The 26,430-nt window shown below is 37.6% G+C and overlaps 1 protein-coding gene across 2 annotated transcripts in view; it reads left to right on the top strand.

Annotated features, from left to right (window-relative positions):
* LOC114658374 (dihydropyrimidine dehydrogenase [NADP(+)]-like) overlaps positions 1-26,430 on the top strand; it is a 1,245,381-nt gene that overhangs the window by 400,801 nt on the left and 818,150 nt on the right. For both annotated transcript variants that reach the window (XM_028810459.2, XM_051933021.1), the window contains one exon: positions 16,326-16,413. In XM_028810459.2, the coding sequence (XP_028666292.2) occupies positions 16,326-16,413 (88 nt within the window). The remainder of the gene's footprint in view (positions 1-16,325; positions 16,414-26,430) is intronic.

The following is a 26,430-nucleotide window of genomic DNA, read 5'->3' as shown; positions in this document are numbered from 1 at the left end:
AGCTAAACACACCCCATGATGAGACAAAAGCTATATTCCAGCGAGGCAATGAAACTGTTATTAAGATTAGTTGAGAAAAAAAACCACGGTACATACCTGTGGTCTTTAAGATCTCGCTTTGGCTGCAAGAAAAACTTTATGCAGGCTGATGACAATGTCACATCAATATCTGTAGCGTGCTCCTGCTGCCCGATGGGAATTGCAGTCCCCGCATAGGCATTGGTTTTTAGGTTGTCCACCTCCTGTTATAACCTCTCTTCCCAAAATGACATTTAGCCTATATTTTAGGTCGGAAGAACAGCACGGCACAAGCCAAAAAATCGTGAAATATAGTTCAGCCATTTTTTGTGTGATTAGCAAACAAACAAGGCATGAAATGACTTATGATTTTTTGTTTTCATAAATGTTTTTTATATATGATATACAGTATATCCACACTGCTTGTTCCTATTGTAAGGAAAAAGAACAAAGTGCTTGAAACTGTCTTCCTGTTAGACTAGGACATCATGACTTCATTTGTACCATCACTTTATATTTGAAAATCAAATCATACGTAACATTTAAGTGTGTGCTTTGTTCTCTGAAAACGATTTACAGATAAGAAGTCTTATTCTGTAAACCAAATGTTTAAACAAGGCTTTTAATCATGAACTATTTAGGGAACTTTGGATGTTATTTAATGGTAGAGGGGCATTGCTAGAATGTACCATTTATTTGAATGCTGATTGGTGGGACTGAAATGTTTACTAGCCACTATATGTAAATGAGCCTTAGTGATAACAGGAGCTGTTCTAGGACATGGCTAGAAATACATTGGCATATATTATAGCTACATGCACATCTATACAGATGCATCAGATGATTTAGACAATAAAATGGGAGTAGAAGTCATTGTTCCAGAGTTACATATACAAATGGGTGAAAGGATCAGTGATGGGGTATCCATCTATGCAGGAGAAATGATTGCATTACTGTTGCAATGGATTGAAGAGGTTGGTTCAATAAGATCAGTAGACTGTTCGGATTCCTATATAGCCTAAAATATAGGTGCTCTGATAGTAGGCCAGATATTTTATTGAAATCCAACAGACACTGTACAGAATTCAAGTGATTGATGGGTCTCACTGTAACCTTTTTATGGATACCAACTCATGTTGGCATTAAAGATAATGAAACAACAGATACAATTGCAAAAGAATTTACAAAATATAAACAAATACAGTTAGTAGTTGGTCTGAGTAAATCAGAAGTGAGAGAGATTGTAAAACAAATGATGTCAGAAAGATGGCAAAAACAATGGGAGGAAGAAAAGAAGGGACGATGGTATTGATGGATTGATGGCAAGACTCAGACAGTTCACTTTATAGGATAGGGAAACATCATACCAACTTATGTGAATATTGTGGAAAAACAGAGACAATAGAACGTATGCAATATTACAATGTTGGATGTATGACAAGGGTAGCAAAAGTTTAGTAGAAAACATCAGGGAACTGAAAATGAATCTTATTTTGGAAGATATTTTGCAGAAGAAGTCCGGGAATGTGGTTTATATTCCGTTTTAGAACCGTTTTATCAGGTTAATATTGTGATTTTTAAAAGATACCAAGTTGATTGAGAGGATATGGCAATGAGAACATGCTGATCTACACTCCATACCAGGTAGTGGCGGTAAAGCACCAAACTGTTGTTTGCCAACCTCCAGTAAAACAAGAAGAAGATGACTAAACAGACTTGCTATGGAGAACCTTGCTGCTCACCTAGTGAACCTCCACCACTTGGTGTAAATAAAGGACGTCTGTGTATTTGTTTTTAAAGAGATGGCTTGGGACATTTTTTTTTATTCAGTATTATCCACACCATTATGCAATATTTGCTATTATGAATGACTGTTCATTATCTTATGACTATTGGGTAGAAGCTATCCCTAATGAACAGATGTGAGTGCCAATGCTTCCATAGCATTTGCGAGTAGGTAGAATGAGAAAATGGCTGTGCAGGAGGGCTGAGATTTCTAATTATTCTGTTTGCCTTTCTAAGGCAGATAGTTGCCAGTAATATTCACTGCCATATTTAGCACCCTGTGGAGTGGGGTACAATTTTGAGATGAGCATGTGGCATACCAGGATGTGAAGCAGCCAGCGAGGATAGAGTCTAGTGTGCCCTGTAGACGTCTGAGGAATTAGAGGTGCTGGTGAGTCTTTTTGACCAGATCTGAAGATCCATGTTCCCACTTCAGTTCATTGGTGATACTCACTCCAAGAAATTCACCCTTTCAACAACCCCTCTAATACAGATGCAGGGGTGATCTTCTTCTTCCTGAAGTCTATGAGCATTTCCTTGGTTTTACTGACATTAAGCGTGAAACTGTTGTCCTGGCACCACTGAGCTAGCAGGTAGACCTCATTTCTGCCATTGTTAGTGAGCATGCCTATGATGATGATATTATAAGCAAATGTAATGATGGATGTGGAGCTGTGTCTGGCTCCACAATCATAGGTGAATAGGGAGTATAGAAGGAGATTCGGCATACTACCATCAGGAGTGCCTGTTTTCAGGGTCAGTGTGGAGGATGTCATGCTGCCAATCTATACATTCTGAGGTCTGTTGGTTAGTCCAAAACCCAGTTGGAAAGGGGGGCACCGAGTCCTAAATTGAGGAGTTTGGTGGTCAGTTTTGCTAGTAGAGCAGTCTTAAAGGCTGATCTATAATCTACAAGCAGGACTTATATACAGTATGCGTGCTGTAGTCTGTAAAAAGCGAAAGAAGTATGTCATCCCCAGTAGCTTTGTTGTGGTGATACATTAAAACTGAAAGTTATCATGACTATCTAGAATATTCTTTTTAGTGTTTCCCAGGACTTCATCACAATTTTGATTGATAAGACATAATAAATAAAAAGAGTCAGTTGAAGCCCACAATTTAATACTAAACATAGTAAAGTAAATTTGCCAAAAATCATTTCAGATATTATAGCTACAGAATATAAATGTGATTGTCATCGATCACTTGAAATACTGGACAAATCACTAAATGAAATGGTTCACTCGCTATTCCGCTGAGTAACTGCCTGACTTGCAGTGTTATGTTATTTATCATTAATGTATTTTTTTTTTATTTTTTTTATTTTAGTAACCATGTTTTCAAGTCGGGCCAGCACGGTGGCGCAGTGGGTAGCACTGCTGCCTCGCAGTAAGGAGACCTGGATTCACTTCCTGGGTCCTCCCTGTGTGGAGTTTGCATGTTCTCCCCGTGTCTGTGTAGGTTTCCTCCGGGTACTCTGGTTTCCTACCACAGTCCAAAGACATGCAGGTTAGATGCATTGGCAATTCTAAATTGTGTGTGTGTGTGTGTGAGTGTGTGCACCCTGCGGGGGGGGGGTGTCACCCTGCCTGGGGTTTGTTTCCTGCCCTCCGCCCTGTGTTGGCTGAGATTGGCTCCAGCAGACCCCCGTGACCCTGTAGTTAGGATGTAGCAGGTTGGTTAATGGATGGATGGATGTTTTCAAGTCCAGTGCCTTATTTGTTAGATATATTTACTTGAATAGAATTATCTAAGCCTAATAGAAGTTATTTAGTTGAAGTATAAGTAATATATGAAGTACATTAATATGTGGCATTATTACCTGTATGAATGTCATTCCACTAATGTGGTTAAACAATACATTTTGTAATCTGTATGTGCATCCATTACTCATGTGGAGATGGGATGGCTATATAGCCAAATTTAACAGCAATTCACACTGCACACAAATTATATTAACTTGCTCATCATCCACATCAAAAGCCAACTCAACAAATACTGTTTTGAAAAAAGCCGCTTTTATTGTTGTCAAGAAGATTGCTCTACGATTTTGTATGTTTATACCTCAGTTACTTTATTATGTAATTGAAGAACTTATTCTAATACCTAATAACCTCATTATTTTTTGCTAAGCTGAAACTTACTGGGAACTGAGTGGATACCATTCCTCTTCCCAAGCCCACTGATTCCAGCTCAGGTTTATGGGGAACTGGAGTATATCCTGGAAGGTGCCAAACCAGGATGGGAGTCCAGTTCATCATATGGCACAATAACCCTCAATTTCATTTTATTCAGTTCAGTTTATTTTTGAATTGTATCACTGAGTGCATGTGTAGAAAGAACACTGTGACAAATTCTCAGCTAAAATGTAAGTACAGATTACTAAATGCAGAATCAATCTTAATAATAGTACAAGTATCTGTGTGTCTGTCCAGTTTCTATGTTACTATTAATAATAATAATAATAATAAGAATAAGAAGAATACATTTTATTTATATAGCGCCTTTCCCATAAACAGCTTCAGAACTGCACAGACCTACTGAAGGATTATTACAACTTGATATACAGTCTATATGTCTCACATGGTGTAATTTCTGCTTTTTTTTAAAGAATATTTACTGTGCAATTATATGATATACTTTATTCATTCACATTTATAAATTAGTAACTACTGTATTTTTCAGTTTGTTTCTTTCATCAAAAGTCTACTCCTGGCATTATGCATGCAGAGTTTACAGGCATTTCTTACTCTAACAAAAATACATAACTTCTGCATTTATACTTAACTTAATAAAAGTTCTAGTGTTTCCATCTGGTTGCTCTGTCTCTGTAGTATGCCATTTGGTAAGGGGTTCATAAAAGCAGTGCCAATGGTGATGATGTGCCCTCTGTTGGAAATGAAAAATGCAATATTTTATTACTACAAAGTATATTCCAATAGATAGCGCACTGCAAACATTAATGCTGAATATGTTCCACAGAGAGTAGCTGCTGGGCAGACAGAAATCTGCTTATCCACTTTCATAAAAAGACAAGTGTCTATATCTGTGTACCTGTGTGTCCGCCCAGTTGCTTTGTCTGTTTTATGCCATTAGGTATGGGATTCATAAAAGTAGTTGAAATCTTTATGATGCGCCTTCTGTCAGAATGAAAAATTTCAGTGCATTTTATTACTACATGCATTACTAAATGCATTCCAATAGATGGTGCACTGCAAGCATTAAAGCTGAATATGTCCAAAGGGAGTAACTGCTGTACGGGCAGAAATCTGCTCACTAGATTTCAGCCCATCTTAGATGGTATCATACAAATGAGCCAGAGACATTAAAAAAAGTTTCAGGCAGCCACCCATATATCTGGCTGCAAATGGGTAAATTGTTGAGTTGTTCACCAAACAGAGTCCAAAACAGAACTGATTTTAGGATGGGAGATGGTGGCTTTAAAGGCCGAGACAGGAAGTGCTGGTATCAGGACTGGAACCGGAAGTGACATCGTCGGGGGCCGGAAGTGACATCGTCAGTGACGCCAGAACTGGAAGTGATGCCATCAACTGCACCAGTACTGGAAAGTGACGTCCTCATAGGCGCCGGAGAGTGAGTGGGATTTCCCATGAATGGTCTGCAGAGGATTGAGAGAGAAGGTCGGTGCAGCTCACCACCCCCTAGTCTGGCCTTGTTCTAGTATTATTCAGGCCTTTTAGTTGCCTCCCAAACACACATATGTGACAATGGTTAACACAACTAGTACCATCATAACAATGTTTTAGGCAAAAATTATAACTTGTAAAACAAAAGGCATTTTGTTATTCATCCTCCTTAATCTCTTCCATCTGCATTTTTAGTGGCTATTGATTTGTAATGTACTTGCCAGTGAGCATGTAAGAAAAAAAAAAAAAGCACACATTATCATGTGACAAATTCTTAATTACCGGGAGATGCCCAATCTCGTCTCATGTAAAATTAGCTCATTGATCTCTCTGGCCCCTTTTTGAATGTCAGATCTCAGGTGGAGCCCAAGTACCTTTCAATCACCAAAGAAAAATGACCAGAATTCAGCCTTTTCTTTCCTCTTCCAATCAAGAAATCCTCCGTCACGCCTTCTTTCCCGGTTCTTTGAATGGCTTCAATTCACATTTTAAAGGTCTTTCGTCTCAAAGCACTAACAGGCCACAGTGGATCAAAATGCAGCTGCCGCCTTTTGTAGGTTATTCTTAGTCTTTGTAAGAAAAGTTTAGACAAGGAAAGGTTATTAAAACCAACATCTAAAATAATCTCAAAAGAGTTTAATCTCTCCAGTTTGCTGTTTTCAGCTCCACTGCTTGGTAATTTGTTCCATGCATCTCTAGTGTCCTGTGTCCAATGTATCTTTGATATATCCAGGATTTGAATTATGATGTAATGCGTTTAATTTCTCCTCAGCCCTGAACTGTAAGCAGTTTGGAAAGCAGATGGATGATTGGGTGAATTTTCTTGTCATGTTGCTTTAAATTGTATTCTTGTGCAGTTTATAAGGTGCCTTAGGATGGTGTGCTCTGTGACAGGTGTTGAACACGATGAGATATGATTGATTCATTGATATGTATATGGTGGGGGTTCTGGGGCCAATATTTATTGAGCTACAGGCTAGATAACCATTAAAATGATTTCTCTGTGATCAACTGACAAGCTCCTTATCAGTACTCTTTGTCCGGGATCAAATGAACGTGTCTGTGCTATGGGAAATACTCCTTACCTGCTCACCATTATCCTGCTCTTTGTTGATTGCGTTAACTTGATTTTGCAGATGGCTATGAAGATTTTGCTATTCTGCCTGCAGCATTCAAAGTTTTTTGTAAATGCATTAAGATTCATTTCAAGAATACCAAAACTTTGGATCAAACTGTTTCCGTAAGAGAAAAATTTAATCTTAGCCATTCGAAGCCCTTGTTTAGGTATCAGTGTTACTATAACATGTGCGATCAACTTCCCTAGTGATATTTTTTGGTGCAAAATACTTCCCCATCAGACCTTTTCTAGTCACGATCCACTGTTTAAGGTGAATATATGTTATTATGAATGGCCAATTTTATTCAAATTATGGTAAAAAAATACCTATTAATAAAATGATCCTAAAAATCAAGCCATCATACTTTGTGAGTACCCGTTTGTGTGGTGTTTGGAATTCAGTAGTCGTCTGCATTTCTTCCTGTACTAGTCTCTGCTGAATGTCTTTATAATATTAGCAGTTGCTTAAGTCAATTTAAGTAACAACATACTATTCTTCTGTTTTGTGAGTATTTTATTTCCGCCATATGCTTTGTTCATTGTAATGCAGACTCTCTCTTATTTGGTAAATGCACTTTGTATTATCTGTTATGGTGTGGTCAAAGGATAATTTATTGTCAAATAAAAAAAATAGGTCAACGCTAATGTCATTTGATGATCAACCACCCAGGTTTAATAAAACATCTCAGAGGCGTGCATTCCTGCACAGTGCTTGATATTTTAGTAGGACTACCTGGCTACAGCAGTAGTGTAATTACCAAGCTGTCAGGGTGATAAGTGGGATTAATGGCAGCCTGATGCACTTTAGTCTGCAGAGTGCTTAGAGAATTGCAAGATGGGATTATTATAGGAGGCTGTAGCAGGGCTACTCCCGGCACTAAAAAATTGCTACAATTTACTATTGCATCACCCTGCCTCATTAACATCTGACATTTCAACAGCTGTTTATTTGTGAACCAGTGCAGTAATAAAGGTGAATGAATGGTGAAAGGCTCACACTAAGGCGGTCCCATACCTGCATTCTAAGGACTGTACTTGTGAGCAGCAAAATATTGTACATCCGTTTTGGGTTTATGTGAATTTTTAATTAGCTTGAGATGGATTGTCTTATTTATTATTTAGAATGAATGTGTCATTGTGTGCCAGCATGGCCGCATCTGCTATTAGGTGGCCATCATTATTTATAATGTTGTTACTCTTTTCTGTAATCCAGAGTCATTATAGCAACATTGTTTTTGTGATTCAAATGTCTGCTGCTCTCTTCATGGTGAGGCTGTAGCTTTACACTCTGGACTGCGTTGAAAGTGTTAGAAGGATTATTGTGGATTTACAATCAATATCATGTGTACGTTTAATGAATGGGCTAGTGAATGAATAGATGGGAATTAAAAATCTATAGAATGGTGTCTTTGTAGTAGTGCAGGCCTTCTTTATAAAGTATATTTTGTAGAATCTCTGCTGTGGAGATAAAAGGTAACATTTTCATGCTTGTTTCTTTCTGAACACTTAGGAGAAAGTAAGCATCCCAGAGACAAGGAAGACTGCTTTTAAATAGCATATTGACTTTGATTTCCTTTAAGAAATTGTTGGTAAAAATTTTGAGCAGCTTCTTCAGCAAAGCTGAATGAAAAGGTTGGTGCACATCTTCTTATATAACACACTACCGTGGCTGTCCGTTAGCACGTCCAGGATTTGAAATCACCTGTAGCTTGCGAACCATTTGAACTATTGACCTCACATTTGGTACACATATACTACGTGACATCTACTATCCGCTTTTGGGGTGATGATTGACCTCCAAAGTTATTCCTCTTTTTATTTTTATTTTATTTTATTGTAGAATCAACTCTTGGCAGCAGCTAGCAGGGCGGCTTTGTGGCACATGCGTATGGGCGCCATTCTCATCCCTACCACCTTCACCTTCACTGCCCCAACCTCTTCATATCTTAAATCATTCATTTAAGATGAATGATTTCATTTAAGGCAGATTGAATACTTAAGTGCCAGCTTAAGTGAAAAATTAAGGAAAACGTACTAAGTAATTGCAATACAAACACTGACTTAATCATTTTTAACGTGAAAGATGCTGATGGAAGAAGAAAAGCAGAGGGCCGCTAGGGTGGAGAAAAGGAGAGCTGCTCAGGAAGCAGCAAGCGCATCAACCTCTGAGCGAACGAATGGTAAATGTACAGAGAAAGAGGATGAAAACTAGGAATGCGCAAGTCAAGCGTATTTACTGCACATTATCGTGCAGTGCGCCGTTACTGATTACGTAATAAAATCTAATCTACTATTAACAATTGAGGTTTTTGCACCTTACTTTTTCACTGTACAGAAGATCTCATACAAACTCAGAGCCTTGTTTGCTTTATAGATAGCATTTTATATAGACATGACAACGGTAATTTAAGTGTTTAGCATTATCCATCCATTTTCCAACCTGCTGAATCCGAACACAGGGTCACAGGGGTCTGCTGGAGCCAATTCCAGCCAACACAGGGCACAAGGCAGGAATCAATCCTTGGCAGGGTGCCAACCCACCACAGGACACACACAAACACACACCAAGCACACACTAGGGCCAATTTAGAATCGCCAATCCACCTAACCTGCATGTCTTTGGACTGTGGGAGGAAACCCACGCAGACACGGGGAGAACATGCAAACTCCACGCAGGGAGGACCCGGGAAGCGAACCCAGGTCCCCAGGTCTCCCAACTGCGAGGCAGCAGCTCTACCCACTGCGCCACCGTGTTTAGCGTTAGGTTAACCAAATATTTAAACAAATTAGATGAAATACGGTATAGCATTCAAATGCATTCTGCGACTTACTGTAGATAATTGACTTGAATGTTGGAGCATTTTGCATGTTTTAGTTCAAAAATCAGTTTTAGCACATTTTGTTTGTTAAATATTTTTTTAACAGTGATTCATATTCAAATTTAACTGTGATAATGGAAAGCAATGATATGCATTTGTAGGCAACATTAAAAAGAGGTTTTTGTAACTTTAACTTACAATATTATATAGTTAAAAACTTAGTCCAGATAAAATATCTTTCATAGATAGCAGATTCCAGTTCAAGTGGTGTCAAAATGGCATTGACTGATGTCCTATTGCTAGTCATTGACTGTATAGGGTTCTAGACTAACTGATTTCTTAAACATAAGAATTTTGAAAGATGTATCTGGTTAACTTTTAAAACCTCTTTTGAAATATCAAAGTGATATTGTTCACTTCTTTGTACCATGATGAAAAGCAGGTCTGATTGCCTGCCTATGGAACAGTCATCTGAGACAAATAAACCCTGGGATCATCAGGTAGAAGGGTCCTTTCATCGCAATTCAAGCACTGACTCGGCTGCAGAATGGCCAGTAGTGGTGGCTTGTTGGCCAAGGTCTCCAGAACTATGACTCTGTCTGACTTGTCTGATTCCTTTTCTACAATCTGGCCATGGCACTGCAATTAACTGATAGACAGATATTGTTAGTTTCTATTTACGATAACCAGATTCTACTTTGTTTTTGATGTATTTGAACAAATTGTATCTTTATATGTGATAGTTCTGTATTTAGTCAGTGGTATAATCTATTCTTACATTTTGCCTTGAGAGTTGTCATAACGCTTTGCACAACACTTTGGTGAGGAGAGCTGTGCAAGAACAGAGTAGTTTGTACTGTTGTGTTCTGTTTCTGAGGTGGCCATCTAGCTCTGTGAAGAGGATTGCATGTGTTCTGATTTGGGTGTTGTAATTACTCCATTGCACACCCAACCTACGTGGAAAAGTGTCTCTCTCTGAAATGTCCTTTCCAGGATTTCTTCCATTTTGTTTCTAGAAGTCTTGTCTTCTTAGAGAGTAAGTGCTGTAGGGGGGGGCTTTCACATATCAAGGCCAACTGAAGCATTCCTTGTGTGATTTTGGGCTATACAAGAAATAATTTATTGTTGATTTGCTTTGCCAATAATGTGTCATAGAAACATTAACGCATTTTAATTTTTACACAATGCAGCCGTGAGATTGTTTATAGTGTAAGATACGGTAAATACTGAGTAATTTCTTTCCTTGTATATTTCTAGATAAAAGACACCTGCTTTTTTATTGTTATCTTACCTCAAGCAGCAGGGAGGTGAACTGGTGTACCAATGGCATGGCTTGACTTCCCCAATATTTAACTAATATGCATTGATGATCCATTATACCATGAGGAGTGGGTTTTGAACAAATAATGGAGCAAAATATACAGGTTGAAGTGACCCTTGTCAATGTAAATTTGAACATTTGAAGTAATCTCTAATGAAACTCACACAGAATGTGTTTCTGTTTTAAGATATGAGTTTCCAAATTGGGCCTATGCTTTTCAGAGGGAGATTTTGACATTTCAAAAGTATGTACAGCACACTCTGTTCAAGATAATCTCAACAAAAATTGAACTTTCCAGACATGCTGTCTTGTAGAATAAGTGTGCCAAATTTCAATAAAATTAGTCCACTGTGAGCCATGTTGTTTAGTGCGGACAGACAGACTTAGCAATTACGAGAGGTGCTTTTCGCATTATATTTATATGCATTATATGTCATCCAGTGACCTGAGACGAAGACTGGACTCCTTTGGTACTGTGTCTCTCTGGAAAATCCTTGGGTACCGTTGGTTTGACTTTGTGTTGAATGAGCGGTTGCTCATGGAGTCCCGAATAAGGCACATTACCTGCATTGTGAGGGAGCGACAGTTATGGCACTACGGCCATGTGGCGCGCTTCCTTGAGGGTGATCTGGCTCATAAGATCCTCATTTTTGGGGACCCAAATGGCTGGTCCATGCCAAGGGGTCGCCCACGTAACACCTGGCTGCGGCAGATAGAGGGTAATTTCCGGAGGGTAGGACTGGACCGCGTGTCTGCCTGGGGGGTTACCAACCGGGATCCCGAGCTGTTTCGATGTGTAGTGGGTGCGGCAACGCACTGTACCAGTGCATGCTCCCCAACTTGACTTGATTATATGCAAACGTACCTAAAAACAGTGATTTGAGCACTTTAAATTCACTCAGAGATGACAAGGTATGATCGGTGCCTCTTTTTGAATTTTGAGAGTGAAAACGTGTTTGGTTTTTGCTAATTCAGATGAAGCATTAGAGTGGGTTTTTTCATACAGAAATACTGTTTGAAAAGTGGTACATTGCAGTTGTAGACAAATAATTAAATATATGCTTTTGTTAACTTGCTATAGTTTGCAGACTCTTGTCTATTACTTAATGGTCATATAGTCAACCAGAAAATCCTTAACTTACTGAAAAATGTAATTTTACTATTTGTGGTTATGCTGCTGCCTTGCAGTAAGGAGAGCAGGGTTTGCATCCCAGGTCCTCCCATGGAGTTTGCATGTTCTCCTCGTGTTGACACTAAATTGGCCCTAGTGTGTGTTTGGAGTGTGTGCATGTGTGTGTGTTCTCCTTGCGATGGACTGCCATCCTGTTCAGGGTGTGCTCCTACCTTCTGTCTTATACGAGCTGGGATAGACTCCAGCTCCCCATGACTCTGCATTGGATTAAGTGGGTTTGAAAATGACTTGACTATCTGTGATATCTATTGAACAAAGTTAAAGTAATCGCCTCTTGTTTCTAAGCAGTAATTTAAGACTGTATAATATATCCATTGTACATGCCGTTTGTACCATTATAACATTTTTTATTAGTAGTTTTGAATTAAATTGAATAAAATTGTTTCTGCTGAACACACTGGTGTAGGCACAAACATGTTGTTGAATTTAGTCTAGCTGGTCTAGTGTCCTGATTTTATTGCTGTCTCATATTTGCTCTTGCAACACCAGGAGTTTATATGATTTTTTCATTTGGAGCTTAATTTAACTTCATCATCTCTGCAGCATTTTTTATTAGACCAAACTCTACAAATGTGTCATTCTTAACTAAATAGAAGCAATTATTAACCAACACTGATTTTCCCACTTTTGTACACGTGGAATACACACAAGTGCTAAATACAATAACTGATTACTCTGCTCATTTCTCCCCTGCTGCTCTATTATGAATATCTAAGTTAACAGAAGCCACTTTATTGGAGTGTGTATTTATTTAAAACTACTCCTTGTTTTTTTATGTCAATCTTTCTCTGATTATTGCTAACCCACACTTCTAAAGCTATTCCCATATTACAGTTACATTTACTTATTTGGCTCGCTTTCTTTATCCAAGAAAGCTTACAACAATTGTGATACAATTGGTTTCGTTTCTTTTGTTTCTGTTTTTTTTTCTTTTTTCCAATTGGAGCACAGGCACAGTGACAGGAACAGGATTTGAACCCACAAAGCTTTAACAACTACATGTAGAAAATGTGTAATCTTTGGGTAGTATGGGTTTTGCTGCATATACCGTAAACAAACTAGAGCATTTGTTCAGATATGAACACTTTATATTTTGGTGTTTTGGGCAATATTTTTGTCATCATTATAATGATTTAAATCTACTGAGCAGGTATATACTACTAGAAGTTTGCTACAGAGTTGTCATAAATGCATACAATGCCTCTAATCCCTGCTGAAACACTAGGAAACTCAAATACTATTTAATATTGTGAATGCAGCAAGTACCCTACAAACAAACCTTCAAGTTATGAACTTTCAAAGATGCAAACATTCAAGTCCAATAAATTAAAAATTGTTTAAATAAGTGAAAAATGAAAAATTGTACCATTAACTTTAAATTTCAGCAGTGCGTAAGTTAATTCATGTGTTTGCCACTAGGCGGGACACAAAACTCATGCTATTATTGCTTACATTCTCAGTCACATGCGTGCATCCTCTATAAGTGGTTGTGTTTTTGGCTGCATCTATGTTTACGTTGAGTTAACATGCTTTATTTCAAGTCAAAGATGTCCAGAATTAAGTGTAAGAGCAGCGATAATGTACTGCTAAGAAGTGCTAGACGATAACGATGGAAACAAAAGTGAAAATAATTGAGAGCCGAGCGAGGCAAAAAGATGGTTGACGTTGCTCATTCATAACACATGAACCGTTCAACCATGGGCACAATTCTAAAGAACAAGATCATGGAATGTATGCCAGTTCGCTAGCCATATGTGAGTTTACTGAGATCAGCTGACTAAAACCATGAACAAAAAACTTGGTTGTTTGTTTTTAAATTGCACTCAAAATCAATACAAAAATACTTTACGTAAATAATATGTGGGTCACAGAGAGAAGAAGGTGAATCCAGATTTCTAAAAAAAAAAAAAAAAATCAAGTTTTATTGTCATCTCAAAGTTATCCAAATGGGAGCTGTCTCCTCAGGACTCTCAGAAACCTCAGCATGCACGAACTGACACTGTCGTCATCCTGCAGTCCCTGCAGACGGGCTTCAGGCACAAGTGTGAAAACAGCAAAGGAACACACGGCCAAGTCAGCGGCCATTTTTAAATGTTCCCCTCATCAAGCAAGCCTCTGATCTTGTAGTTGACTCTGGTGGCAGACAAGCAATTCCTGGCTGCTTTAACAGAGTTTCGGTGCACAGAGCAGTTGAGAGGTTGTTGGGGTGTCAAAAATCTCACAGTAAAAATATGAACTTTTAAAACCTATTTGTACTGTATGTACAGTACAAATAACATGTTTTCGATAAGAGTTAATAAGAGAAAGGTATGCTAGGTCTGCATACGTAGGCCCATTCACTAGCAGTAAGCGAGTCTACATGTACTGAGAGCAGCTGGTGGAAAACAATGGGAACAAAAAATAACTTTTAGTTGTTTGTTGTTAAATGCACTAGAAATCTACAACAAAAATACAATTATTAACTTTTAAAAGCATTTCCTTATGTAGAAATAGCTATACGTGTAGATGTTTTCAATAGGAGTTGAGGGTTGCATTGTGTTAGTTAGGTACTGTAAGAAGAGGCGCTAAATTGTGCCCGACCCGACACAGATTGGACACGGGAGGCACATGTGAAATAAAACATTTATTTTTCTTCGTCTGCAGGCTACGCCTTCCTCGTACCCACAGACACAGCACAGTCCCAAGCACAGTAACAACACCAAACACTCTTCTTTTCTCTTCCACCACCACTCCTCCTCCTTAGCAAGCTTTGTCTTCCTTCCACCCGACTCTGGCCCTTGAGTGGTGATTTCTGACTCCTTTTATGGCCCACCCAGAAGTGCTCCAGGTGGTTGGTCACCTGTTTCCAGTTGCACTCCCAGTTGGGGGCTGAAGATCAGTTCAGCTGGGCTCAGGGGCCCATGCTGCCACCCCTGGTGGTCACCCCAGACCCTAACAGGGCCGTGGAGAACTCCATCTCCCATGAAGCCCTGCGAGAGACTGAGGCACCACTCCAACCCAGGGAGGCCATCAAGCGTCCAGGGCTGCTCTCCCTGAATACACATCGAAAGGGGCGTCCCAGCTGGGCATGGCACCTGGCCGTCCGCCACAGTACCTAGGCTAACTTTGCTGGACTTACACATATACTGAAATTGTGAATGCGCTCTCAGAACTTAACCAATTAATGTTGAAACACAAGATGTATTCAAGAATTATTGTGAGAATGAAAGCAGGACCAGGAGATGGTCAAAAAAGTCAGAGTTGTATACAAAACAAAGCAAGGGACCAAAACCACGAGCTCAAAAACTGGAATTGGAAACTAAGCAGCATGACAAGATCAAAAGTTGGCAGCAAAATGAAGTCCTAACCAGAAGCTCAAACCGAGCATTAGGGCCTACTTGAAAGTGAAACTGAACTACTGCTAAAGAGTGTTGATTTCTTTGATGTGTATACATGGAAGCATAATACATACTGTGGCCACCATCTATAAATACTGTCGCATCCATGACATCATCAGCACAACTGTTGTCATCAAGTGATGCCTCCATTACACATCGTGTAAAAAAAAAAACAAAGCATGAGCAAAAATGTGCTTTCTCAAATCAAATTTAAAATAAACTACAGAAAAGCCAAGCAAAATGACACCTTTTATTGGCTAACTAAAAAGATTACAATATGCAAGCTTTTGAGGCAACTCAGGCCCCTTCATCAGGCGAGATGTAAACAATGTAATGAAGATGTAATGATGTGCATCTCGCCTGAAGAAGGGGGCCTGAGTTGCCTTGAAAGCTTGCATATTGTAATCTTTTTAGTTAGCCAGTAAAAGGTGTCATTTTGCTACACTTTTCTCTACATTCATAATGGCTAACACGGTACAACACCCTAGTACTACAAATAAACTACAGAAATGGAGTATTTAAGAGGAAAAACCAAAACAAAATACACCGACATGAGTATAACAGTGTGTTAGCCTAACAATTTTGTATTAGAATTATTGGCATCAATTGCTAATAAAAACACACACACATCAAATATATAATTTATTTTAGATAATGAGGTTTGTTTTGTATCAATTACCTTTTTCTTCATCCTAGGATAAAATTTTGAGCCAAGCCCAGTTTTGATATTCTTCAAATACCCATGTGGGACCCATTCTCTGGGTACTCAAGTGTTCCACTCACATCACTGTGACTGGCATTTTAGGTTTACAGGCAACATGTTTGCAAGTCTTTGACTAGAATAGAATGCACTGGCTTGCCTCCATTTTTATTGTCTTTAAAAGACAGATGATCATTAACTGTTGGAAGACAGTATCCATACATTGCATTCTTAAATGGGTGACGTTTGACTATCCTCTCTATCCTGCAGCACTGCGTTTCCTAAGTAAATATGATCACGATTTTTGAATAATATAACTATATTATGCATGATTTTTTTTTCCTTTTAGGTGCCTCAAATGTGCAGATGCTCCTTGTCAAAAAAGCTGCCCAACCAGTTTGGATATTAAATCTTTCATAGGCCAGATCACAAATAAGGTAACTTTTAAACCATTTCTACAATAATATGCTTTTTTTTTCTTTTTTCCCATGTAAATCTTTTTCTTTAAAATCTAATGCTTCTTTTTTGCTTTTCATAGTAAAGTTGTAAAAGTTATTTGAGGATACAGCAGAGGATGTTAAACGTGTTTGTATGGGTGAAAAATCCTCATAAAGGTCACATTCTTTGTAAGCATTCCCTAAATGTGTGGTCTGCGTTAATGCATCACAAAGAACCCAAGAATATGGTAATATGAGAGAAGAATGCCTTGCTCTTTAGACTGTATACTGCATTAGAATGAATACAGGCACTTTCAATACTTATGACGACCTTGTGCATTTTAAAATTAATGAATATTCTTACAATAATGAGAATTAAGTTCTAATCACAGTAAATCTCATGCATTTTGATGCAAAAAGTATTCATTACCATTCGTGAATTATAATGGGGACTCTTGAACCATTCCCACCCCTATAATAAGCAACAAGGTGAACAACTTAATATTAAAAGGTTTCTTCTTTATAAAACACACACACACACACACACACACACACACACACACACACACACACACACACACTTGGGAGGGATGAACAGAGGGTGCAATGAAATGCCCAATAATTAAAAGGAAAACAATACCCGAATGCCTCTCTGGGCCTTTCTATACACCAGATTATATATCTTCTTTGTATGGGTTTGCTGGTCTGCCAAAGATGTAGATTTGCACTATGGCACCTTTACCAACAGTGAATTGAAAAAATACTGGCAACACTTTAGTTTAGGTACTGCAGAAATGAATCTCATATTCCATTATGTAACAAAGTCCTAACAAAGGCTTATTAACACTTAGAAAGCGTAAGTCATTAGTCTCTTGTGAAGTGTGGCATATTAGGAGCCATTAATATGTTGGTAAAAATACTTGTGAATATGAAGGACCCACAGATCTTATAGTGAAATATGCAATATCCAGATATGTATTTCTCGCTTAAGCCATCTTTGACCATTCCAAATTGAAATTTTGCCAGTAGGCCACATTGCAGAGATGAATGACCACTTTACTGATGCTTTATATGTGACGTTAAGACCATTGCTAAGGTTTTCTTGTATAACAGCAGATGAGTAATAGATGCATTTTTGAGCATCTAAAGTGTTATCAAAATACTCAAACATCATTTGCTTAAGAAAGTTATGTCTTCTTCATACCATGATATGGTGGAGTTTTTTTTTTTGTTTGTTTTTTTCTGTCCTCCCAGCCATCAGTCCTTATTTTATTCTTTTTTACTTAGTATCGCTTCATCTTATTTGTGTTTTTAATAAACTTTTCTTTCTTCATCTTCTAAAGCACCATTTGTATGAAAATATGCTATATAAATAAATGTTGTCATTGATGTTCACACCATGATAGTAGTAACACCCTTCTATTCGTCCAATGTGGAAAGCCACTTAACCCAATTCAGGGTAGCAGGATGCTGGAGACTACCTCTCTGGACACGTCAGAAGCAAGACAGGTGATAACACAAACTTTTAGAGATGTGGCCCAGAAAATGTAACTGCCGTACCAATGTTGTACCTTTATTTATAACATACAATGCAAATATGATACATTTCTGTATATTACAAGTCTTGCTTTATGATTTTTTGCGTTTCTGTCCGGAATTTTAGAGAAAACTGAAATGTTTATGTTCTGTGTCACTTCTTTTTTTATCAGTTTTTTATGTGAGAATTTTTGTGTTTTTTGTTGTTATATTATTTTATCTAGGCAAGTTACCCATCTTTGATGGACTTCAAAACTGTTGAAGAAAAAAGAGCATTTGACTTGATTGCTTAAATAAATAAATACTTATTCAATGCATATTAATATCATATTTATGGAAAGTGTACAAATAATTTGAAATAATGAATACACTGTTATTTATGTAAAAGTCATCTGAAGTGAATAAACATCAGATGTCAAGTGATGCAAACGACTTTAAAAGCCAATGTTTTTTTTATTTATTTCCTGGAGCATACATATATAAGTAAGACCTGTTTGACATCTCTCGTGAGCAAGCAACTTAACGCTGAATACAAGAGAACCCAATCAGTTCTAAAACCAATTTTCTGTGTCTGACCTTGTGATTTGTTTAACAGAAAATTAGTGGGAATCCAAGTCACCAGTTACGTCGCCAGTCAATATTTCAAATTCTGTTATGTAACTGTGAAGAACTACAACTTTCAATGTACAGTTTCAAATGGTTGTTTCACACTTCTTGGCTTTCAGAATTCTACATCAGACACTTTCTTCTGGCATCAGCAGATCTTGGATTTAAATGGGTTCTCTTTTTCTAGAAGGCATATTGTTTTAAAAATTTAATTACGAAACAGGAAGTATAAGTAGCAAAACATACTGACTTTATTTCCCAGAACGTGAATGGCTACATCCAACAGGGTGTACCGTCAACAAAAATGTTTAACTATCAAAATCCATGAGTTTATCCTGGGGGCAGTTTCAAGGTAATGTGTACACTGCTTTTTGAGTGGGTCTACCATTAATTCATCTTTGAACTTGTATGCATCTTTGATTTGGGATTGAAATTGTAAGACAGTAATGTGTCACATGGCAAGATTTCTCAAAGAAGGCACCCCAGGAGACTGGGATAAAAAAAATTATCCTATACTGTGACAGAGACCAGGATGAATATACAAACCAAATCGGTTGAGCCGTTCTTGAGTGATGCCTGGACTAGGGAATCCCGGACATTTTTCATTCCTGCTGTAATTCCCGGGAAAACGGGAACGGCCAAGCTTGCATATATAGTGTGTAAAAGTGTAAAAATCGATCAAGAAATAACAGAGTTATAGCTGAAAATAATTAAGGTGGTGCCATTGCTGCAGCTTGCACTTCATCAGACAACAGCTTTGAACAGCAACTTGAAATTGCAATGCATCAGTCTGTTGCATCTGCATTATCTGTGCCAAGAAACTTGCCATCACAGAATGATGACAAGAAATTGGATGCATCAATAAAAGCTGAAATGGTGGTGTTTCAGAGCAACGGCAAGCGCTGTTTAGAACAAGTGCATCAGTATCTGATGATTGTGCCGCCTACCTCAGTGGAGGCAGCGCGTGCTTTCTCAGCGGCTGGCATACTTCTGCACCAAGGTGTGCTCTTGCCTGGACGACCGCACGCTGGACACGTTAATAATCCTCTTTAATAAAATCCCTGTGTGCGTCCTGGTGTCCGTGTGTGTGTGTCTTCTGGTGAAGTGCGCATGCGCGGGGCATGGTGCGATGCGCGATATTACTGTCAGAGAAAGTTACAAGCGTTTTACGGAAATACAAACCAGTATTACTGCGAGAGGAAATTAAAGGTACATAATATAGTGACTCATATTACAGCCACATACAAGCCAGTATTACTGTCAGAGGAGATTAAAGGCATATTACCGACGCGCACGCCTGTATTACTGCCAGAGAAAATTAAAGGTATATTACGGACGTACAAGCCAGCGGACGTACAAGACAGTATAACTGTCACAGAAAATTAAAGACACACAGTACACGGTGGCAGCCCACGAAGAACGGTCAGCTCAGCAAGTAAACATCAACAAAAGAAAGGCTGAAAGACAAAGAAAAATACGACCAACAAACAAAAGGAGATCAAGGTCCCTTGCCATTTAATATAGACTGTTCCTACTAATGCTTATGCATTACTGTTCTAGTGCCCATTATTGTAACGGGCTAAATGACTAGTAATAATAATAATTCATTACATTTATGTAGCGCTTTTCTCAGTACTCAAAGTGCTATCCACACAGGGAGGAACTGGGAAGCGAACCCACAATCTTCCACAGTCTCCTTACTGCAAAGCAGCAGAACTACCACTGTGCCACCTGTGAGGACGTTGTGTTTTCTACTCTCTTATTACCACAACTAAAGATACATGTACTTATATGACAGCATGAACTGCTTGTAGATAAAGTTAGTCTTTTATTTGTGTCAACATATTGCAGTAGTTTTATTAAAAATAAGTGTTGGTTGTTCTAAAACCATTCATATGTGAGATGCCCGTGCACTGTGTCATCCCCGGGAGCCCAGGATTCCCGGGAATGAAATGCGGGATTCCCGAATTCCCGGGAATGGATAAACCCGTCCGGGAATGGATTCCCTAGCCTGGACATTACATACAAACAAACCAACATGTTAACTTTACTTCTACAGATAGGTGGGATATCAGTATGTATACAATATTTCGGATCACATTATCTTAGAATTTTGTTTGATCACCTTGCTCATTAGGTAATAAAAATATGAAGAAAACACTTGCAGGCTTTTTTATCGGCCAAGCCATATCCAGTCACCTGAAAAGCCCACCATTTTCACAGCAAATGTTCAAGAAAACAATCAACCCACTCCCCAATTATAACCCTAAATATTCATTGAAAATATCTTTGAAACACAGAGAGCACTTCATCACTCCCTAACAACACCTTTTAGCAGAACTGGTTCCACTGTCTGAATTTCAATTTAAATCCTGCATACTCTATATGCCTATGTATTATACATTAAGAGCAGAATGGAACTGTATATGAATGTTTCTTTTTTGCAATATTCATTTGACATAGGTTTTTATTTTAAGTTTGTTTGTAAGTAAAAAAAAAAGGTTTAGCCGGATAGTAGACTCAGCATTTAATCAAAGTTAAACACAGAGCTTCTCAGACACCACTTGGATAAAAGACAATCTGAAGAAATCAAAGATGCTCAACACGACCCTCAGAACAGCTATTGTACCAAAGGAGGACGAAGACTATGTTTTTAATTATGAAACAAGAGCTCTTCCAGAAATGGCATCTGGCATCTCGCTAAATGAAAATATCCAGTCTTTAATTCCTCACTAACAGCTTATGCATCAGGAAGAGCGAAATCACATATCTCATCACCATCTCTATCAATCTTCTGGCAGGATTATTACATCTTTAGAAACAACAATCACAATGATTAAATGCATTTAGTGTTCAGTTTCTATTTGGAATATTGGCTATTCAAAACAAGGATTTCACTTATGTAAATTTGGTATCCATCTTTGCTGTATTTATGTCATTAGCATTTTGAAAAGAGTAGCTTTGCACCTATGATCATTTCTGGAATATAATACTGATTCTGTCAATCTGGAATATTTATTGTGACCTGGAGTGCAACGACATTCAGACACAAATGCTAGGGACAATCTGAATAAGATGCTTTGCTTGTAAAAGTCGAATTGAATATTAATACATTTTTTTGCTCCTCTGTAAACCTTATTATCAAAATGCAACATCTGCAAATACATATTCCATATAATAAAAATACTGATTGCAGTGTTTCACCTGAAGCATTTAGGACATCTTGTCAAACAGATAACGTAATAAATGGCTTTCAGGCTGCATCTGCCATTAGGTTGAAGTCTTTTAGGTAGATTCAGTATAAAAAAATAAAATAGAAGGGTTACTTACACAGAATTTTGAACACAACAAAGATTTGACAAGTGAGAAAAGATTGTTCAGATATAGCAGTTAAATTGGGATTGAATGATTTGTCATGAATCGAGGGCAATAAAAATGAAACCCAAGCAGACAAGCTGGAGACACCAATAAGAATTACAAAGAGTGACATCTTCTAATAACTGAGAAGAAAAAGTTTATATGGTTTTGTTGGTGGAGTTATTAGCTGCTGTTGGTGTATTTAGCAAGCTGGCTTTTTTCCTTGTGTTCCTTAGCAAACTGAATGATACATTTTTCTTTGATGGGTTTTCGTAAAATACGCATTAAACCTTTTACAAATTTTCTCTTCATTTCATAAATGTGATTTTCTCCATCAAGAAAATGAATATATATCCATATACTGTACGGGTATTTTACCACTAGGCGTTTTGAAAAGAGAACATACTACCACTGTTATTTTATTTATGTCAATTTTAAATGTAGAAGAACTTTTTACTATCTAAAGGAAATTGAGGAATGTCTCATCAGACATTTTGTGGGTATTTTTAATCAACCATCTCCCAAATACACATTCTGTAAAGTCTTCCTCTGTCCTCACTCTTTCTCCTACAGGATCCCCAATATTGTGCTTCTGGGCACTGTTATATTATTTTCGTTTCAGATAATTTCTTTGTGTATTAAAAGAAATGTTTGCTTAATGCATTTGAAGTCTTTGTCTGGAAATCCATCCATGCATCCATTATCCAACCCATTATATCCTAACTACAGGGTCAAGGGGGTCTGCTGGAGCCAATCCCAGCCATCACAGGGCACAAGGCAGGAAAAAAACTTTGTCTGGAAATTCAATGCTTATATGCATTTTTATTTTATTTTTTAATGCAGGTAGTACTCAATTGCATTTTGTTTGGCACCTATCTAAATTAATTAAATGCAGGCATTTCAAGCCTTTGGAGCTCTCATACACATATCGTTTGTTGATATTGTTAAACGATTGCTGGTCAGTAAAACCTGTTTTTTACTTTTTAGTTATATCTTGTGTATTATGACTTTCTAAGGTCTGGTTAATAGTAAAACTAATATATCTGCATAATGGCAGTTAACTTTGAACTCTGCGCTTTAGTGTTAAAAACCTTCACTGCCTCAATGCATTTTGCTGTTTGGCAATACATGAAGAAAGGAAAATGATAATTTGCCATCTGTGCTTTGGCATGAGGAATATTTTTGTGAAGAAAAGTGAAATGCGTGTTCCAGTAAATTGTTTATCATGCTCCTCAGTTAGACAAAGGTGTGTGGTGCATGCTCCACATCCAAGATACCTAGCAGTTATATTTGTATGGTTCACTCTACTTTACTTTAATATACTATAACTTTAATATACTATAACTTTCTTTTAATTATCCTGCCATACAAAGTGTGATACTCAAAATAAATGGAAAGTAGATGAAGGGTTTTTTTACCAGCTGTCTGTTTGGTCCTAATGCAATCATAGATCTACGGTGCTTTGATTTGCCGTCCAGTATTAAGCCACTTTAGACTGTTGAGAGTTATTTCCACCTGTGTGGTGTATATTTTTGTGTATTTGTTTTTATTAACTTTTTCCCCAGTAATAGAAAAGGTTGCTTTGTTCATGTAAAGTGCCATTTTATGCTGGGCATTGTCTGTAACATCAAATAAGCCATTCCACTGATGCTTTTGTAGTTGTTGTGTAAGGTATTAGAAACATGGCAACAGGAGTGTGAGTCTTTCCACAAGACCCAAAAAAAGCAGGCCAGGACCTTCATCAGCTTGCCTACATAAGGCTACACCCAAGGCAGCCAAATCACAATGACTACTGGAGGTAATGGTGTACACAGGGCCAAAAATGGAGGACTTACATAAAAGTTCTAAATAGTGTCAAAGTATACAAAGTCTACACAATTGCTTCTCTAGGGAAAGGATCTATAAAACCTTTGGTTAGAAGAGGCAATGTTAAAATAAAATACCTTTATAGATGTGGAATTTATTGAAAATAACAAACAATAGAAAAAAGGAAAACTAAAGTAACAAATCCCAAATCATAATCCACACCATTAACCACTGCTGAAACCTCTTCCCTGACCTCAGTATAAAGGAAGATGGTGGACCCAGCAGCAGTGATATTAAAGTGGCCCGACACCTGGGGTTTCACCCACAAAACACATAGAATTGTTTATTATTTAGTATATACTTTAAAATATTTTCACTATCATTTTAGAAACAAAATCAGTTGGTGCAACACAGTTTTAAAAACACTTTTTATAATTATTGTATATTAGTGAAAAGGTACTTGAACACTAATCCAGGGATTTGGGAGAGGTGATATGTTGCAACTTGATTAGCACAATGCAAGTACGAATTTCACTGTACTCTTTATTTGTGACAATACTGATCCCATAAACCCTGAGTATGGGAAAGGTATGAAAAGGTAATCCATATTTCATGCCGTATATTTCACTGCATTATAAATAATAAAATCTGCACTTAAGATTTTGATGGTTTAATATATATTCATTGTAAATATTGACTGCTACCTAATCATTGTTTGAGCCTTATATCCATTGGCCTGTGCAACTAGTTTAGGATTGTGGTTAGCCAGAAGCCATCCCAACAGTATAGTCATTAAATTAAAAGCCAGGATTTTCCCATTTTTGTAGTTGTGCACTTTTACATTCCATTAGTAATAATGAATTATTAAAAAAATCTTGAAAGAATTTGAATTGTACTTTACTGTAGCTTTCAGCATCTTGATAATTGCTTTATATATATATATATATATATATATATATATATATATATATATATATATATATATATATATATATATATAGTATTTTTTTTTATTTTCATTTAAATGGTTGTCTTTTGAGCTATACAATTCAATCATTTGAGTCATTCTGCACTCATGTGTTTTAATCTATCCTTACAAAAATATAAATAAAAAAATTATTTTAATTATCTACACTTTGATGATTTACTTATATATAATTCTTGTTACATGTATATTCATATCAGTTAGCATACTTAAGGTTATTATAATTCTTGTTATATGTGTATTGGTGTTATATCTATCTATCTATCTATCTATCTATCTATCTATCTATCTATCTATCTATCTATCTATCTATCTATCTATCTATCTATCTATCTATCTATCTATCTATCTATCTATCTATCTATCTATCTATCCTCCTTTAAAGAGCGCACTTTGATTGAAGCTTCTTGTATTTAATTTCTATGCATTCCATCTATCTTTCAAACAGCTTCAACATCATCTTGTACATATCATGGGTTACAGGGTATGGAGCCCCACCAGCTCTGGAATGGAATAACACTTATAACTTTGAAAGATAGGGGGCACCACTTAATCCCAAACATGAACACACAAAACAGTCCCAGGCTCAAATCAAAAGGTTTTTATTTCACAAATACCTTTTGTACAAGAAATTCAAAGTTTGTCTCTTCTTCTTCTCTCTCTTTCAACACTGCTACTTCTCCAAGGTGAGTGTTCCCTGTATCCGCTCCCAGCTCCATCTCCCTGGACAATACAGTGTGATCTCTTTTATTGAGGACCAGGGAGTACTTCTGGTGCTAGGGTTTTGTCTGTTGGAAGTACTTCCAGATCATGTGGAAATCCCAATAAATAGCAAGGGTTATACCATCCTGCAAGTCTCTGGTCTGTGGGGGATCATCGCTGTGTTCCAGTCCATGACTCCAGTCTGCAAAATAAAAACCAAAGTCATTTGGGGAGTCATTATTTCAACACGACTGTCTGCCTATTTTTCGTTATGGTATAAGGGCAGTGTCTCCATCCATACCCGGCAGCCAGCATTCATAACATCACGTCTTCCCTGTCAGTACTTGTGTCCTGCAGGTATGAAAAGAGGAGGGAAATTCCAGCCCCTCTTCCTGGTTTATTGCACCTAACTCGTCCCACCGAATCCTTGGTTTTGACCCAACTGTTACCAGTGATTCTTTGGGCTTTCTAATTTGGGGAATAAAGACAGTTTGAGTTACCCTTTGAATTAAAGTGGTAGCCCTTGAACCCCTTTTCCTTTGCTTTTAAGCACCTTTTGGTTTGTAGGGAATTGAACAGTTCGTACTTCGACATTACGAAGCCGGTCCTTTGTATCCCATCCTCCTGATTTTCTTCTCTGCCTTGAGCTTTCCCGTCAGAGTATGGATTTCTCTGAGGGGACACTCAAACATAGGGAGGTCAGTCATTACATTTTTATCAACTGTAGGAAGAGTGGCTACTCGATTTCTTTCACATACATTCAGAATCCTTTTGTTCTGTGTTCCAGTTTCTCTGACATCTACAGTCTAAGTAGAAGCCTCCGAAATTTGTGGTTCAGGCAGGGAAAACTTTTACAACACACACATCATATTTGCTGGAGCTTTTGTCATGGATCATTTCACAGTGTGTTCCCTTACTATGTATTATACCGAGATCACTCACCTGTATAGCCAAATAGGTACCAGGCATTGGTAAGGTACTGGTGAACTGCAACTATTAGGGCTCTTGCCAAGTTTTAAATCTTC

Source organism: Erpetoichthys calabaricus, chromosome 10, assembly GCF_900747795.2.
Source record: "Erpetoichthys calabaricus chromosome 10, fErpCal1.3, whole genome shotgun sequence".
In the NCBI taxonomy this organism is placed as follows: domain Eukaryota; kingdom Metazoa; phylum Chordata; class Cladistia; order Polypteriformes; family Polypteridae; genus Erpetoichthys; species Erpetoichthys calabaricus.
The sequence above is the reverse complement of the archived record's forward strand: the minus strand, read 5'-3'. Positions and strand labels throughout refer to the sequence as shown.